The 16,301-nt window shown below is 41.3% G+C and overlaps 1 protein-coding gene across 4 annotated transcripts in view; it reads left to right on the plus strand.

Moving 5' to 3' along the window:
• The window catches only part of CRMP1 (collapsin response mediator protein 1), a 105,307-nt gene that overhangs the window by 39,307 nt on the left and 49,699 nt on the right, over nt 1-16,301 (plus strand). For all 4 annotated transcript variants that reach the window (XM_019526521.1, XM_019526517.1, XM_019526518.1 and 1 more), the window contains 2 exons: nt 1,162-1,250; nt 15,289-15,473. In XM_019526521.1, coding sequence (XP_019382066.1) covers nt 1,162-1,250; nt 15,289-15,473 — 274 coding nt within the window. The remainder of the gene's footprint in view (nt 1-1,161; nt 1,251-15,288; nt 15,474-16,301) is intronic.

Here is a 16,301-nt window from a genome sequence, read left to right on the forward strand (position 1 = left end):
TGGCTTTCTCATGTCCGGGGACGGGGCCCGGCACCCTGCTTGGGTTGTCTCTGCTAGCAAGTTGTAGCCTGTTTTGGGTCAGGGCCTCCACTACCCATCCTGTTGAAGCTGGGTCACTGTATAGCAAAGAACACATAATTCATGGGGTCAGAGGAAGAGCAAACAAGAAACAGCTTGACTTTGTAGTCTAATGAGTAGGGCATTCAGATGTGCAGGGGGAGGCATGGGTTCTGGTCCCTGTTCCCTTGACTATTTTAGGAATTTTATGTTAAGAACATAAATAGTATCTTACTGGCTTGGACCAATGGTCTGTGTAGGCCAGTATGCTGTCTGACAGTGGCAAGTAGTAGATTCTTTAGAGGGAGTGTATGTACAAAACAAATCTGGTGTATGTACAAAGCACGTCCATTCCTGTCCTACCCTCCCTGGCATCAGTAGTTCAGGGATTTCAGCAGATGCATCCCGGACTGTTCTCTTTAAAGCTCCCAGTGGACCTGTCCTGCATGAATTTGTCCAATCCTTTTTGGAACCTAGTTATATTGCTTGCCTCTGCAACCTCCTGTGTCGCTGAGTCCCAGCAAATTAACTACATGCTATATAAAAAGTACTCCCTCCCCCTTTTTTCAAAACTTGTTTCCTGATAATTTCAGTGCCCCCTAGTCATCGTATTCTGGGACTCGGTGAATAACAGTTCCCTGTTCACTTTATCAACACCATTCGTGATTTTTTAATCTTCTGTCATGTTCCCCTTTGGCCTTCTCCTTTTTTGAACTGAAGAGTCCCAGCCTTTTCAGACTCTCCTGGTATGGAATCTGCTCATACCTCTGAACATTTTTGTTGCCCTTCTCTGTACCTTTAAAATAGAAATAATCATAGGAGCAGTAACTTGGGAGGAGTAATATAATAAATATAGTGTAAAGCATTTATCTTGAGAGTGTTATTTTGATTTGATTCTTGAGGCTAAAACTCATAGCTCAGAAAATGCAGGTGTATTAGGTGACATGATACTATAATACCTCAGCTCTGTAAACTGAGTGGTCCTGGCACTTGTACTGAGATTTGGTCCATCTTATGAAAGTTGGGCATATGGTATTTGATTTCATCATTTCATTTTTATGTACATTTGTTTGTGTCATAAATGTTTCTTCCTTTTTTCCTCAGAGTGATCGACTACTTATTAAAGGTGGAAGAATTATCAATGATGACCACTCCTTCTATGCAGACATATACCTGGAAGATGGACTTATAAAGTTGGTTTTTAAAATACTGCACTGTTTGCATGCATATTAATCATATTGATACAATTTCTTTGTGACAATATTATTGGGTCCTGCAGCATGCACATTGATCTGGACTTGTATTCATAGTGCATTTATTACACAATTTTGATTTTCACTTTCACTAGCAAGTAGAGGATTCCTTCAGTCATTGTGCCGTGAAGTTCCTGGACCCCCTAATGGGTCCATTCCTAGTTACTTGTGACAGTTTGTGTTAGTTTTTGTAGTGCAGGTAACAACTTAAACCCAGGCAAGGTAGTAATGACCTGTAATGCAAAAAATTCCAGGTAAGGATGATGAATAGTGGCTAGCTCAGCATACAGCGGGAGGCTTCTTACTGCTTTTTTTTTTAGGGGCACTTGCTGGTATTGGTGACATTTTGTACTATTTATGGATACATAAGCACTTTCCCCTCGTGCTGAACCCCTAGTGTGTCTGATGGGTCTAGCCATGCATGTATGCCACTGCTTGTATGCCTTCAGACCACCACTAGGTATATTATGCATAGACTTTGGAATGCTTTTTCTGTCTTTTTTGTACACAGGTATATAGTGATGGGCAAGGTTTGATCTTACATCTTCTGTTAAATTAACAAAGACAGCCTACAAGAAATTAAGGAAGCAAACCATAGGAGCTATGTATAAAAAAATCTCTTTGAATATATTGCTTCCAAAGTACAGGCTTTTGATAGCCTTAGTGAGAGTCAGGCAGTTGAGGTACATGGTAGTTTAGCCAGTGCTCGCGTTCTCACTCTGGACCTTATCAGAACAGAGATACTTCTATGCATGTTGAATTGGGGATGTCTGTAAATGTTATGATATGCATATCTAGCTAATTATTATTACTGTTATAATTTAGATTTATATCCCACCCTATCCAGAAAGGCTCAAAGCAGTGTACTATAACAGACAACCAACTCACAAGGTCCAACACTTTGGCTCCATTATACTTTTAAAATGAAACTGTAATTTTTTGGATCTCAAAAATTCTTTCTGTAAAACTTGCATGAAATAGGGAATGGATATATTAAGGAGACAGATGCTCTTTCAGAAGCAATGTCAAAACATTCTTGTAGTCAAAGAGTACAGGACCGCAAAATATTTTTCATTTTATATACCTTATGTACTCTATTAAAAGACAAGGTTTTTTTTTTTACCAATTAGTATTGGGAAACTAGCCCCTCACCTTACATCCACATGCAAGAAAAGTTCATTAAATACACTGTCTATCTTTAAACTTCTGCTAAAAGCAGTATGTGCTCAGTATTGGAAACAAACTATGAAGTTGGTTAAATGCAGCCAAAACCAAGCATGGCTATGAAACACATGGCCTATATTGGGCAAACATACTGATGGAAAACTTTTTTATTACTACAAAACAACTAAAAGAAACTACATTAACACAAAACTTGACAACCCCTCTACAACAATACCTTATTCTTATTACCCCCTTTCTACTATTAACACACTAACCTCTCACGTTCCACCCGCAACCCAGGAGGAAGCAACAGATTTCATTCCTTCACTTTGTCCTTTTGGAAGAAACACTGTCATTCTTCTTTCCTCCATCTCTTCTCTGCCTTCTTCTTTCCCATCTCATCCACATCTTGATCCATATAGTATTTCAATTCATAGATTGACAAATCCAAATGTTCTCTTCTGGTGAAACCCAGTCCCTTGACCAACAGTAGGTTTCTCACCTTCCGTATCACTACTGTCTCACAGGGTAGTATGGTTCTCAGGCTCCATGTCTCAGTCCTTTGGGCACTAACCCATACAACACAATTTCATTTGTTACCTCACTTCAGATTGATGACCCTCAAAAATGATGCACCCTTGCCTCCCATACCCCTTGTACAAAAGAACAGTCCTAAAATACATGCAATACAGATTCTTCAGCTCCACATCCCTCTGTTGGGCACACTGTCAATTTTACCAATCCCCACGTATGCTGAATGCCCCTCACGGGAAGAATATTCCATATCAACATCCATATATGATAGCTGTACATTCCCCTGTCAGGCTATTATCAGTCACCTCTTTCCACACATTTGTCATCTGTCCTTCTGTCAGATCCCCAACTATTGTTATCATGTCTTTCTTTCTTATCATATTAGTCACCTTCTTATGGTCTTCCAACCACTCCCACTGGTTTATGTACCTTTTAAAAACTGTCCATTTTCATGTAGTGGGCCAGTGGCTGCCATACCCATGTTTTTTTTCCAATCTCCCCTGTACGTGCCCTGTCTTCTTAATGATTTTGCTGCCAGGTAATGACAGAAACATGCAGGCTTCCCCATCCCCCTCCATTACCTCTTTACAGAACATATTTATAAAACAAGTATACACAAAACTTTCCAAATCTGGCCTCCTGAGCTTCCTAATTCCCTAGCTGTGTATAGCTATGTTCTGGCTACCCTTTCTCTTTTATGTATCCAAAAAAAAAATCTGCCTTTGTACCCTCCTTATCTGCTATCCCTGTGTAAAGGATGGTCAGCAAGTATACCGTTTTCACTGCAGCCACTTTACCCTGGAAAGATAACAGCCTACCACTCCACAGTCCCAAGATCTGCCTCACCTTACCTCCGACTTCTCTCACATCTTTATTCCTTTCCTTTGAGTATCCATTGGGGTTCCCAAGATACACCCTCTACCACCCACTGCCCGAACTTCTGTGAATTCCTCCAATTCCTCACACCCATCAACATACTTTTCATTTTATTTAATTCTGCCCCTGACACTTCACCATAGTCCTCAGTATGCTTCAATACCTTCTCAATAGATACATTGTCCTGAGCCACTATGTTCACATCATCCATATATAATGGACATATAACTTCTTCTCCTCCTGGTGCCTTCTTACTGCATATCAGCTTATCATCACAAATTCTCTGCGCCATCATGCACACAAAAAGATTGGGATATAGCTGGCATCCCTGTTGTACCCCTGTTTGTATGAGGAATGCTCTACTTAAGTAACTATTCACCAGTACTCAACTTCATATTTTACTGTATATCATAAGCTTTTTTTTCCAGGTCTAAATTAATTATTACCATGTTTCTTTTCCTCTTACACATCCAATATGACATCTCCCATTAACCACAGGGTCTGGGATATCCTTCTCTTAGGAATGGTACATGTTTGTTCTTTTTGTATCACATCTGCACAAAAGTCATGTACTGTATTGTTTTGGCCAGTACTTTTGCCATCAATTTTTAGTCTACATTTAAAAGGGATATTGGCCTCCAGTTGCTTAACTCATCTTCCTTTCCCTTCTTGAATATCAAAGTTACCATGCCTTCTGCAGACTCTTCCCCTATCTCCACAACCCCCACTAATTCCTTGTATGTCTCTATTATATCTGTCCCCAGCCATTGCCAAACCTTTTCATAGAATTCTGCTGGATGTCTGTCTCTTCCCAGCGCCTTCCCTCTCTCGCAAGCTTTTAAGCAGTCTTCTACCTTCCTCATACTTAACTTCTACTCCAGGTTTTCTTTCTTTCCATCTTCTATTCTTTCCTTTATCCCCTAAAGGAATACCTTCTTTTTTTCTATCCATTTCTCTTTTTTTGTACAGCTCTTTATAAATCTCTGCTATCGTGTCCAACATCTTCACCCTCTTTTTAACTTGGATTCATTTTTCAGTTCTCACGGCTTTCAGTTCCTTCCTTCTTTTCGTCCATTTCACTGAAAAATATTTACACCATCCTTCCCTCTTTTCCATTTAAGGAGCTCTAGTCAGAAAGATTTTCTCATTCATTCCCTTTTAACCATTCTTCAGTCCATTGCTTTATGTCTTCCAGTTCTTCTTTCACTCATACTCCTCTTACCACCTCCTTTAATAATTCCTGTTTTGTTGGCTGTAGTTCTTCTAGCTCTTCCACCTTGGTCTTCATTTCTCTTTGACCAATATTTATGAAAAATTCTCTTGTTCTTCTCTTGTTTATTGTCCACCACTCCCAGATGCTTTTGTAGTATCTCTTCAGCATCCTCCTTATACCAGAGGTGGGCAGAATAGCAGATCCAGGCAGTGGCCAGACTCCATTTCCCAGAGGCCCCTGCCCACGTTGCTGCGGCTGGTTTCCACGGACACCCCAGCAGTGGTGGGGCTGTGACAGCGTGGGACCAGGATTTCCATCGAGACCAGCCCCAGCAGCACTGGCAGGGCACACAGCTTGCCCCGAGCCCTGCACCCTGCTGGGATCGTCTCTGCTGCCAGCACTGCTGGGGCCATCTTCATGGAAACCGTGGTCCTGGGCTGTTACAGCCCTGCTGCTGCTGGGGTCTCCATGGACACCGGCCGCAGCAATGCAGTCAGGGGCTGCTGGGAAATGGAGTCCACTGCAGGCCTGATCTGGCCCATGGGCTAGACTTTGCCTGCCCTGCTTTAAACAGTTCTACATATTCTTGGCAAGTCTCCTCATCGTGTAATAACTGAACATTTAGCTTCCACATCCCTTTCCACACTCACTTCCATTCTCAACATCTGGTGATCACTGAAGGTCATGTCTACAATCTCCTTGTTTTTAATCCCTAGCCCATTTGACGTTAATACAAAATCAATCTTCAACACCTGTGTCCTACTTGGTTTCATCCTTGTAATGACCTTTTCATTGGCCCATACATCTTTTAGGCCTCCTCTTATTATATTAATCAGTACTTCTGATGAGCTGTCCATCTCTCCCTCCTGTCCATCCCCTTTCCTATACCCCTCGTTGATAGTGCAGTTGAAATCCCACATCAGAATTTGCAGTGGGAATCCCTCAACTCTGCCTACATACACCTCTGATTTCTTAGACAGGGTGATCCTTCCTTCTCTTTCAGTGTATATATTAAAAATGTTTAACACTTTCTTTTCAAACCCTACCACCATCCATTACAGTTTCCCTTCTGCAGTCACTTGCTCTTGCTGCACTTCCACTTCCTAACTCTTGAGCAAAATCACAACTCCAGACACTTTGTTTACACCCAATTTCACCCACCACAATAGACCCCATCCCCATCTCTTTACAAAATGCTAGTAATCCCTCTCCCATGGGATTCCACACTCCTGTAAACATTTTGTCTGCTTTAACCCTACTCAATAGTGGCATGATCTTGTCCCACCTCTTCCTCAATAACACACTTCTGACATTTATACAGTCATGCTTGTCTATTTAAATTACGCATCTCTACCACTTTTATGAGTCTTCTATGCTGCTGCTTGATGCAGTCAACTCTAATCCTCCCCTCTTTGCGTCCCTTTTGTCTGGCTTCTCTCTTCTCCTTCCCTGTTAATACTGCTCTCATTCTCAGGCATAGATTACCTGCCGCTCCATCTCTCGCTTCCTTCCATCTCCTTTATTTTTGTGGGTCTGGCTTATTCCTTCTGCTAGTCTTCATTTGCCATTCAGTCACTGTTTCATTCTTCATTTCTCCTTCCTGACCTCCTTTTCTGTTCTTCTTGTGGACTGGACTCTTCCCTTATTGCTTCCTTCCATCAAGTATTCTCCAAAACTGATAATCCCACCACACCTTTCTTTCCTACCTTCTTTTATCACCCCTTCCCCACCTTCATTCACCCTCCATCAGACTCTCGATCTTTGCTTCTACTCTCTGATTCATTTCTCATCTCTTGGTTCAGTTTTCCTTCCATAAGTGCCATTCTCTTCTCCAAGATTATGACTAATACTGTTCCAGGCTCCTCCTTTTCCTCCATCCCCCTGCTACTCCTCGCATTGATCAAGGCAGTAAAACCAGGGCTCTGCCAAGCCACTACACTTGATCTTAACCCAGGAGCAGTTGAGAAACGATGATGCTGATGGGAACCTTTTTTTTTTTTAAAGTAATTTTTCACGTTTCAAGCCAAATCAAGTCCAAATCTGTGAGTCAGTCCAGAACCATAAGTGGCCCTACAACCAGAAAACATCCTCCACCCTCACCAGGGGCTTGAAATATTTCCAGTGTCTTTTGGCAAGCATCCTACATGTGGGCTCAAGCTTGGAGGCTTGGGATTCAGATGCCCCCAAGTTTCGCCTGCCTTCAGCCATGTGGCCACAAGTACAAGCTAGGAAGGAGCCTCCCATTTCCATAAAGTGGGCTTTAAGCCCCAACACCTCAGCAAGCACTAAACCACGCCAGAAAAACAGTTATCCATAGGAGGCTTAAAGAAGATTGCTTTTTTAGACTGAGATGCATTGTATTTCCCCTGCCAGGTAACCTTTTTTTTTGTTTGTTTGTAACATTTTATTAGAAAACAGACAATATCAAACAGATTAAAAAAGGACCCCAACTGAGGCCTCCCAAAGGGAATACAAATACAATTTCAAGAAAATACATAATACTCGCATGATAAATGACGTCACCTTCACTTTGCTTAAAACTATAGCGTTATCCAGTGAACATCTTACCCTTGTTTCTTATATAAATACAGGTTCACACATCGATACATAACACAAAAGGTACTGACAAAGCCCTCACCCACCCTTTCTGACAACAAAAGCTGTCCCCTAGCCTATCCTATACCTATACGGGGCTGAAACAACCCCCTGAAGTCCAGCCCTTGCCAGAACGTTGTATCCCCTCCTTCTGGCCCATTCTTTCCTCTACCTCTATAGAAATGCAGGTAACCTACCACAAGGATATGTTAATACAGCTAATCGAAATAAAATGAATGAAAGTGCCAATTGAATGCAGTCCCCCTTTGCACCAAATCTTTTTCAGGTCATGGTCAACCATTACGCTGAATGCATTCTGATTTCCTCTTTTACTCCCACAGCTGAGCTATGTCTTTGCTTCCTATTTCCAGTGATTCTTGTTTCTTTACCATCCTTAAATGACTGGCAAACATCACCAAATGGGTCCCCAAGCAGTTCACCCAGAATCCATTTGTCAGCCCTTCTCTCAGCTTGTTGTATATAATTAATATGGCCCCACCCTCCCTGAAATGAAGCCGGACCAGTTTGCCCTATGCCTCATCTGCCTATAAATGTTTAGAGCATCTCAAGACTCAACCCCATTTCAGTCATGAGTGGGAGGCTAATTAGCACATGGATCCTCTGTGGGGGGTATTGGATTACACACACATACTGAACAGTGCTGAGCTATAACTTCATCATGGCTTGAAATCCTGTTGACTCTAATGGGGTCCGACCAATGAACTGTCTGGTAAATCCTGAGCCTTTTGGCTTTGGTCTAATATCATGTATTGTTGGGGGATTGTTTTCGGGCTTGCTCCTTGACCTTTTGGCTAGGAGCAAGTGAGACTAGGGGGCATTTGACCTCCAAGGCCTCTGGGCATGGGGCTTGTATGAAGGATGCTTGCTATGGATTTCAGAGTATCTGAAGCCTTGAGACTAATGAGTCTGGGAAGTAGGATACTTGCTGGTGGTAGCACCACAGACTTGAACAATTGAGATCTGCTCAGTTGAAATTTGGAATTTAACTTGGAATTGGCAGTAAAATGAAATTTTAAATGTTATTAAAAAAAGTTTGTTCTATATATAAGTAGGTACCAAAGTGCTACTTAAAAGTGTATTGATAGAGTACCTGTACTAAAACTTGCAGCAGTTTCAGAAAAGGTATGTATGAATTCTGAATGAACTAAGTCTATGGGTACTATATGCACATTACTACAGCTATGTTTATTTCAAGGTCAGTTATTTCAAATTTGTTCTTCACTTCCATGTGCTCAGGGAGAGGAGGGTTGGACGGTAAGGAGAGGGGGAAGAGACTGCAGGATAAAGACAGTGGGAACGTAAAGGGCAGACTTGACTCCCCAGATTTATTTTCCCTGCTGTAGCAATGTGACAGGGACAGATTGAAGATAAATATCTAAAAATTAGATTGCATAACTGAAAAATTATAACAAATTTATAATTTTCCATATATAGAATCTAATTATTGGGGGCCATCTTATGCTCAAGTAAGTACAGTGTGTGTGGGTGTGTGTGTGTGTGTGTGTGTGTGTGTGTGTAATATATATTATACACACACACACCCCATACTTATTTGAACATAAGATGGACCAAGAGATGAGGGATAGATAGATAGATTTTATATTCCAAACAAATTTGTTGGTGCCAAATCTTAAGCAAAAGTAGCTGCGGCAGCACAGCTTCCAATTCAGAAATATCCAGTGGTAGTAATATAATCCACTCCCAACTTTGATGGCTACTGGTTTTGAGGAGAGTGGGAACACACATTTTGAAAAGAAAGAAGGGGAGTTAGCAGGTCAGGTTTTGTACTACAAACATACTTTTTGGGTTTCCTTTGTAGTGTTATTAACTGTTCAGTGTGGAAAAAATGTCAAGTTAAACTGCGTGTATAGGAGAAGAAAATATCTACCTTGTTACTGTAGTTTGTTTTCCCTATTCATCAAGAGGAACTACAATAGAAATTAGTTTGTGGCCCCCAAATTTCTCCATCAGCCTAAGCAGCCAATTTGGTCCAAGGCTTCAGATACCAAAGGTCAGTGTATAAAGAAGCAATGACAGCAATTAACAAATAATTTATTGTCTTTGAGCTCTTTGTTATGGATGAACATTGACCAATTAATAATGGTCTTCTTTACACAGCCCCCTCTCCTGTGTTGTTGCTTATTCTGTAGGTTTTTTATATTCCTTCTGTGGTCATAACCTACTGCACCTTGTTCATCTTGGAAAATGATATCAGGCTATTCAGTTTTATTTTCTTTTTAGTAACTTTTACTTGGGGCTTTTGTGTTTTTGCTTAGCTGTGTGGCACCTCCGGTGGAAAAATGACAGAAATATTCAAATTCCCATGAAGATATTAGTTTATGAGAAGATGACAAAAATCATGAAAACATGATAATTTTTAAAGCCTAAAATAACCAATTGGAGACCATTTAATAAATGCTTCTCTTCACCTTAGCTCTATCCTTATTTGTTTGAATGCATATTCCCTGTGGTCAGCTGTAAGCCTGTCACAGGATTAAAACAAGGTGTAGCTGACTGTTGAGCTTTCTTGAGGTCTGAAGTCCTGTAACCGTGCCTGATTCAGGCCTGTAGCATAATTAGGGGTAGGTGAGTGAGGCAGCATCCTGATTTAGAGGGGCTGCCAGAAAGTAGGCCCTGGGAAGCCTGTGCCATAGTAGCAGCAGCTGGGGTCGGGTAAGGCTCTGACATTTCTGCCCAGGGGGCAAACTTCCTAAATATGTATCTGATTCAGATCTTCCAGCAATGTAATTCAGAGCGATGTAATGCCTAACAATTAGGTTCCCGGCCCCTACTGGAATCTTTAGCCCAGCATTAGGTGCCCAGGCTGCTTATACCATCTATACGGATAAATGGGCATCTAAGGAATGGATCCACAGAAATTAGACAAGTAGGGAGTGTGGCCTAAGCTAATCAGAAGTGAAATGCAGAGCAGTGGGATGAGACAGGATTTACTGGTTGATTGGTCAAAGACAGGTGCCCTTCAGTTAGGGTCCTGGATTGTTCATAAATTTCTGGATTTAGGTGAAATTTCTGTGAAAAAATGAGAGGCTGCAGTAACCAGTAGCCTAGTTAGTAGAGTGCTTCTGTGGTACGTGGGAGATGTGGGGACAGGCTCCTGCTTTACCTCATGTTTCATAGTCCAGTAGAGTCCCATAGCCATGACCCCACTGGGTGTTTTAGGATGGGTCTTTCTCAGTATCTCCCATTTGAACTGTTCCATATGTTTAAACAGCTAAATATTCATTAAAACAGATACTTGAACCTCAGTCATATCTCGGACCCTAACCAGTGCTCTAACCATTGGCCATGGAGTAAATCTTTCTCTTTCTTACCAGTCTAATAATATGCAGTTATTTATGCAAAGAGGAGCAGTTCCAGCAGGAGAAGTAGGAGCGTATCCTGGGGATCTGGGCACTCACTTGAAATGTAGGAGACTTGGGTTTGAATCTCTGCCGCAGACCAGTATTTTGAATCTGGGTCTTCCACACTGTAGGCAAGAGTGTGCTTTACCTTAGGTTAGTCTAGGTAAGGATGCTTGCTCTGACTTGAGGCAAAATAGTCAAGAGATCGCTTCTTTGGTGTGTCAGGGCTCGAGTGGTACTTCAGCTGTGGGGCTGTGTCTGCTTACAGGACTTTGTGAATATGCACTGCTCAAACCTTAAGAGGGTTAAGTGACAGCTGAGTGGTGGTTGAGGATGTCACAGGTGCCTATAAAAGCATAATACACTGTTGAGTAATTTTTGAATACTAGGCTCTTTGGCTAAACATTGCAAATCTTAGGCTCTCCACTGAACTCAATGGGGATTTATCAGGTGCATGACGGTAACTGGTGCATAAATTGTTGCAGATATTGGGCCTTTGCCATAACATCCTGCCCTAATCAACTTGTGCTTACTGTGTGACATCATTCACATGCTTTGGTCATAGGACATTATAGATTTTAGTAACTTGCTGGGAGATTGTGAACCTTGCAGCTTGCAAAAAATGACTGATGCATCGCTGAGGCGTCTGCTGCATGTACATGTTATGTAGATTCCAAGTATCATATAACTTCCTATTCTTACCAACTTAAGCTAAGTGAGCCACTTCTCCATTACCATACATATTATTTAAAAAATGAACTGTCCAAGGTGCCTGACAAGATCTTTCTTGTTCAGTGTGCTAGTCAGAATAGCAGTCAGTGCCAGTGAAGATCTATCTTCTTCTGGGCTAGAGGGGGATTGACTCTTTTAGCAGTGGCAACAGTCTCACTATCCACCAGTCAGGTTCAGAGAAATCCACTCTATTCAGCTGTGTTGAAAAGCTGTGATTCTGCAATGGACTGAAAACAGATGAAGCTCTGATTCAACAAAGCCCTTTAGCACATGATTAACTCCCTTTGAATACAGTGGACATAAAACAAGCTTGAACTTGCTGTTAAAGAGGAACTTATAGATAGGTGTAAAGTGAAGTGCTTTGCTGAGTCAGGACATGAGAGTTGATGGCAGCGGGGGACAATAAAATCATTCAACTTTTCTTAATTTTCTTGTTATTCTCTGAACATGCATGGTAATTATTAGAAGAACAGTGTTGTTTCAAAATTGTTATTTAAAGGAGAGGGGGCATTTTCATCCTTAGTTGTCCTTACTGACAAACACTGCACAGAGAAAGAGAAGGGTTCAAATTCTAGGGGTAAACCATGAACGGTAAAAGCGGATTGGTACGACTGTTGGCAGTGAAGCTTTCACTTTGCTTTTATTTGTTTGCCAGCTGATGATGGGCTCCCTTGTGTCCTCTGTGATACTCTCTGATACTGTTCACACTTTAATACTAGGGAAGCATTGAAAGTCTTGTTTGTACAAGTTGGTATGCTAGCCTGCTTACCATTCCTGCACTCTTCCTAATTCCCTGTGCATTTATAATTTTCTAATTATGTTATACTGTTTGACTATAGTCTTTGAAACAGAAAACTCCTTGAACTCCAGAGTTCAGGTAGACTTGGGCTAACCCCGTCTATTATGGAATGCTACTGCTGGAGGTGGAGTTTTTGGATGAGACGCAGAAACAGACTGCTCTCTCATGGCTATTGATTAGCTCTGGTTGTTTGGCCATATTACACTTTGAGTAATTGCCCCATTGCTTCTACTGTGTATGATTAATATTGGTAGATATGTTTCTTTCCTATCCTAAATTATTGTTGTGGTCTGTTAAACATGGCGACTGTTTGACTGTTGCACTTGAGGGTTGGTCAAAATAACTTCATAATTTATTATGCCTGTGTTGTATGTGTGTGTGTACATAGCTATTACTTTACCCTAGATAAAAACTATTTTTAAAAGGAAGTTTAAGTGATGTATACAGATAGGCTATTGTTACAAATATCTTGTAATGATTTTCAAACCAAGTGTTATAGATGCAAGAAATTCAGATAAAAAGGAAAGCCCAGTGTGCTAAAGTATGGCAAACCAGAGTTATGGTAACCATGCATGAATCTTCACTTTTCCCTGAACAGGGGGCAGATCCAGAGTGGGTGTAGCAGTGCAATTGCATCCTGCTTTGCTTGTGCTGCCCATGACCTTTCCCTGGCTTGCACACGGTTCCTGTAGAGCCCAGGGGGTGAGTGCTCCTGCCACCACTTGCCCCTTCTTTCCCCTGCTGCTGAATTCAGCAGGGAGGGGCAGAAGGGGGAAGGCTGACAGAAGCAGCCTCTGAGGCCATATGAAACTAGGGCCTCCAGTTGGACCTCATCCTGATCAGCTGGTGAGCTCAGAGCTTGCTGCTCACATGGAGGTCTGGCAGGTGCCTGCTGTGACCAGTCAGTGAGCTCATAACTCGCTGTGCAGGCAAAATGGGGGTGGGAGGCTGCATTCACCTTGCACCTGGATCTGCTATTGCCCCTGAAATGACAACATGAGAGGAGAATAATTCTGCAAAATCTCAAAGTGTCTCTAAAAATCAGTTCAAGCTAAATTACCAGCCAAACCACTGAAAAACCTGAATTGTCCCCTTCCCCACTCTCCCACCCACAAGTCACTGTAGGTCAGAATTAACCTTATTCCTAATAGAGGAACTTTCAGTTATGAAGAGCTGGGGGAAGGGAAATGTTGTTATTAATTTGCATATTTAAATACTAGCCTGTACACCAGATTTCACTGTGCTTTATCTATACGGAAAAGCTGAAGTCAGTGGCTGGGCACAGTTAGTGCTGTGTGGGGGTGATACCTGCATCTTCATACCCTGGTATGTTTGAATTCCTTTTTAAGGTTAACCTTAATGCTGCAGGTTTATAATGGTTGGTTTCAAGTAATGATTGTAATTTATCCTAAACTACTAATATATAGTCTCATCTTCAGTCAAATGTCAAGTAGCTTTTCCTTGTATTTTTTAATAATGAAAAGCCTGGGAGCAGTAAATGGAAACCCCCAGTGAATGCTGCCATCTGACGTTTCTAACAGTTTAAAGATCTGAACCTTAAATCTCACCCTGAAGTAATTAATTTTTTATGGTTGGTACAGTCTGGTGTTTTACTTCACTCTGGAGCAAGACAAAGCAGCCACAACGTATGGACCAGTTAAACTGGGTTTCCAACTGCTTTGTCTTGCCAGAGCAGTGCAAAGCACCTGCCACGGTTTCCCCTTCACTCCTCTATTCCAAATTCCTTTTTTACCACATTTCATTCCCTTGGCCATGCATGCCCCAAATTTTTCCCACCTCTTGCACCTCTAATCTTGGTGTCTTTGTTAAAGTCCAGTCTGGGCTATTACATTATGTCTAGCTGAACTTACTCTGTGGGAAATCCTTGCTCGTTTAGGTCAGTGGCCAGTTTCCAATTGACTGAGATTGCTTGCTATGTACTTTGACTTGATTATCATAACCTTCATACCTTGTCCTAAACTGTTTTGCAGTATTACCACATGCTGGTTGAATGCTTATAAAGGCAGTTAATAAAAAGCTAGCTTATGCAGCTAAATTTACACAGAAGTCACACTTAATTCACTCAGATAGTATCTTTGGAATTACTTTTGCTGCACTTGCCTTGAGTTCACCAGGTGCTTTGAGATCCATGTGGATTCAAGATGTTTCATAGATCCCCAGACCTATTATTACCAGTGTAACAGGACACATAAGGGATGACCTTATGTCCCATCTCAGTCTGAGAATCATCTCTTGCAGGAACCATCTGTGCACCAAGTTCATTTGGCCAAAACACATGGGAGGTTGTTCTTAACAGGTTGCCCTTTGCTCTGGAATCCCCTTGTGGCCCAACAGCGCCCAAGTCTCAAGCACAGATTTAGCAAGCAAGGTTAAGTTGAGGTATTTTTAGAGGAGTTTGGTTTACTAAATATTATCGTATTGAAATATTATATTTGTCTTTATAAGTTATTCAGTCTTTTATTATAAGCTGCCCTGAGCCTTTTTTGGGGAGAGTGGCATATAGATTAAATAAATAAACAAAATAGTTAATAATGGAAATAAAAAGTTAACTTAAACCTGTTCTCAGCGGTGCTGAGGATCACTTACAGAGAGACATGTAGACGTGAGCAGAGTTCTTTGCAGCAAGCAAAATCAGTATTTTGCTGTTTTTCTGTTGTTTAGGCAAATAGGAGAGAATTTGATTGTTCCTGGTGGCGTAAAGACCATCGAGGCTAATGGGCGTATGGTTATTCCTGGAGGCATTGATGTCAACACTTACCTACAAAAGCCGTACCAAGGAATGACTGCTGTTGATGATTTCTATCAGGGCACCAAAGCAGCTCTAGCTGGAGGCACCACCATGATCAGTAAGTATTAAAATACCAGCTCTTCCCAACTGTGGCTGAGCAGAGCCTGCTATTTTCTGCTCATATCTCCTTCCCTGGTTTTAGCTGCAAACACTCGGTGCAGTTCTTCTGCAGGACGTGCTTTGAGAACATGTCCAGTTCTGGGCTGGAAATCCACCAAGTACTGGGTACAAACTTCCCAGGGTTGCCGTGTGAATGAAGATGCCTTTAAGGAGAAGTAGCAGTACAGAGTGATGTCTTCCAGATTTCCCTCTCAAGGAAATAGTTGAAGCGCTGTTGAAATTATTAAAATGGGAACAGCTTTGAGTCTTTCCCAGTCATTGTAAATGATTAAATCCTGTTATTCTTTGGGTTGGTTGAAGGGGAGTGGCTATTTTTGTTGCATAATATTTCATTTTTATTAATATATGTAACGATCCAAGAGTTTATGGCAATCAATGCTGAATATATTGTTCTTCATCTTTATTGGTTAATAATGGCAAGGTTTGTTTTTTTAGTATATTTTCTTCAGTTAGGGTCTCAAGTATCTTTCAACCTCTTGAGAGATTCTAGGTCTCTATTTCTACCCTCTCTCTAGAGTACAAAAGTGAGTCTCTCTCATTATCCAATTTGTTACAGCAAAGAAGGCATTTTTCTTCATACCTTCTTTCCTAGGTTCTTGTATACTTTCATGCAGAGATTTTTAATAGGTGATCCACTGTAATCAATGGAAAGCTTAATTGCATAAGAGCATTCTAATTTGCACTAGCCTGCTAGTTTAGTTAATCAGTTTGGAGGTGAAAATGTATTTGTTTTTGCTTAATAGCTAAAGAATTGTGCTTTCTTTAA

The sequence above is a fragment of the Gavialis gangeticus genome, unplaced genomic scaffold (genome assembly GCF_001723915.1).
Source record: "Gavialis gangeticus isolate Ggan-Ray unplaced genomic scaffold, GavGan_comp1, whole genome shotgun sequence".
In the NCBI taxonomy this organism is placed as follows: Eukaryota; Metazoa; Chordata; order Crocodylia; family Gavialidae; genus Gavialis; species Gavialis gangeticus.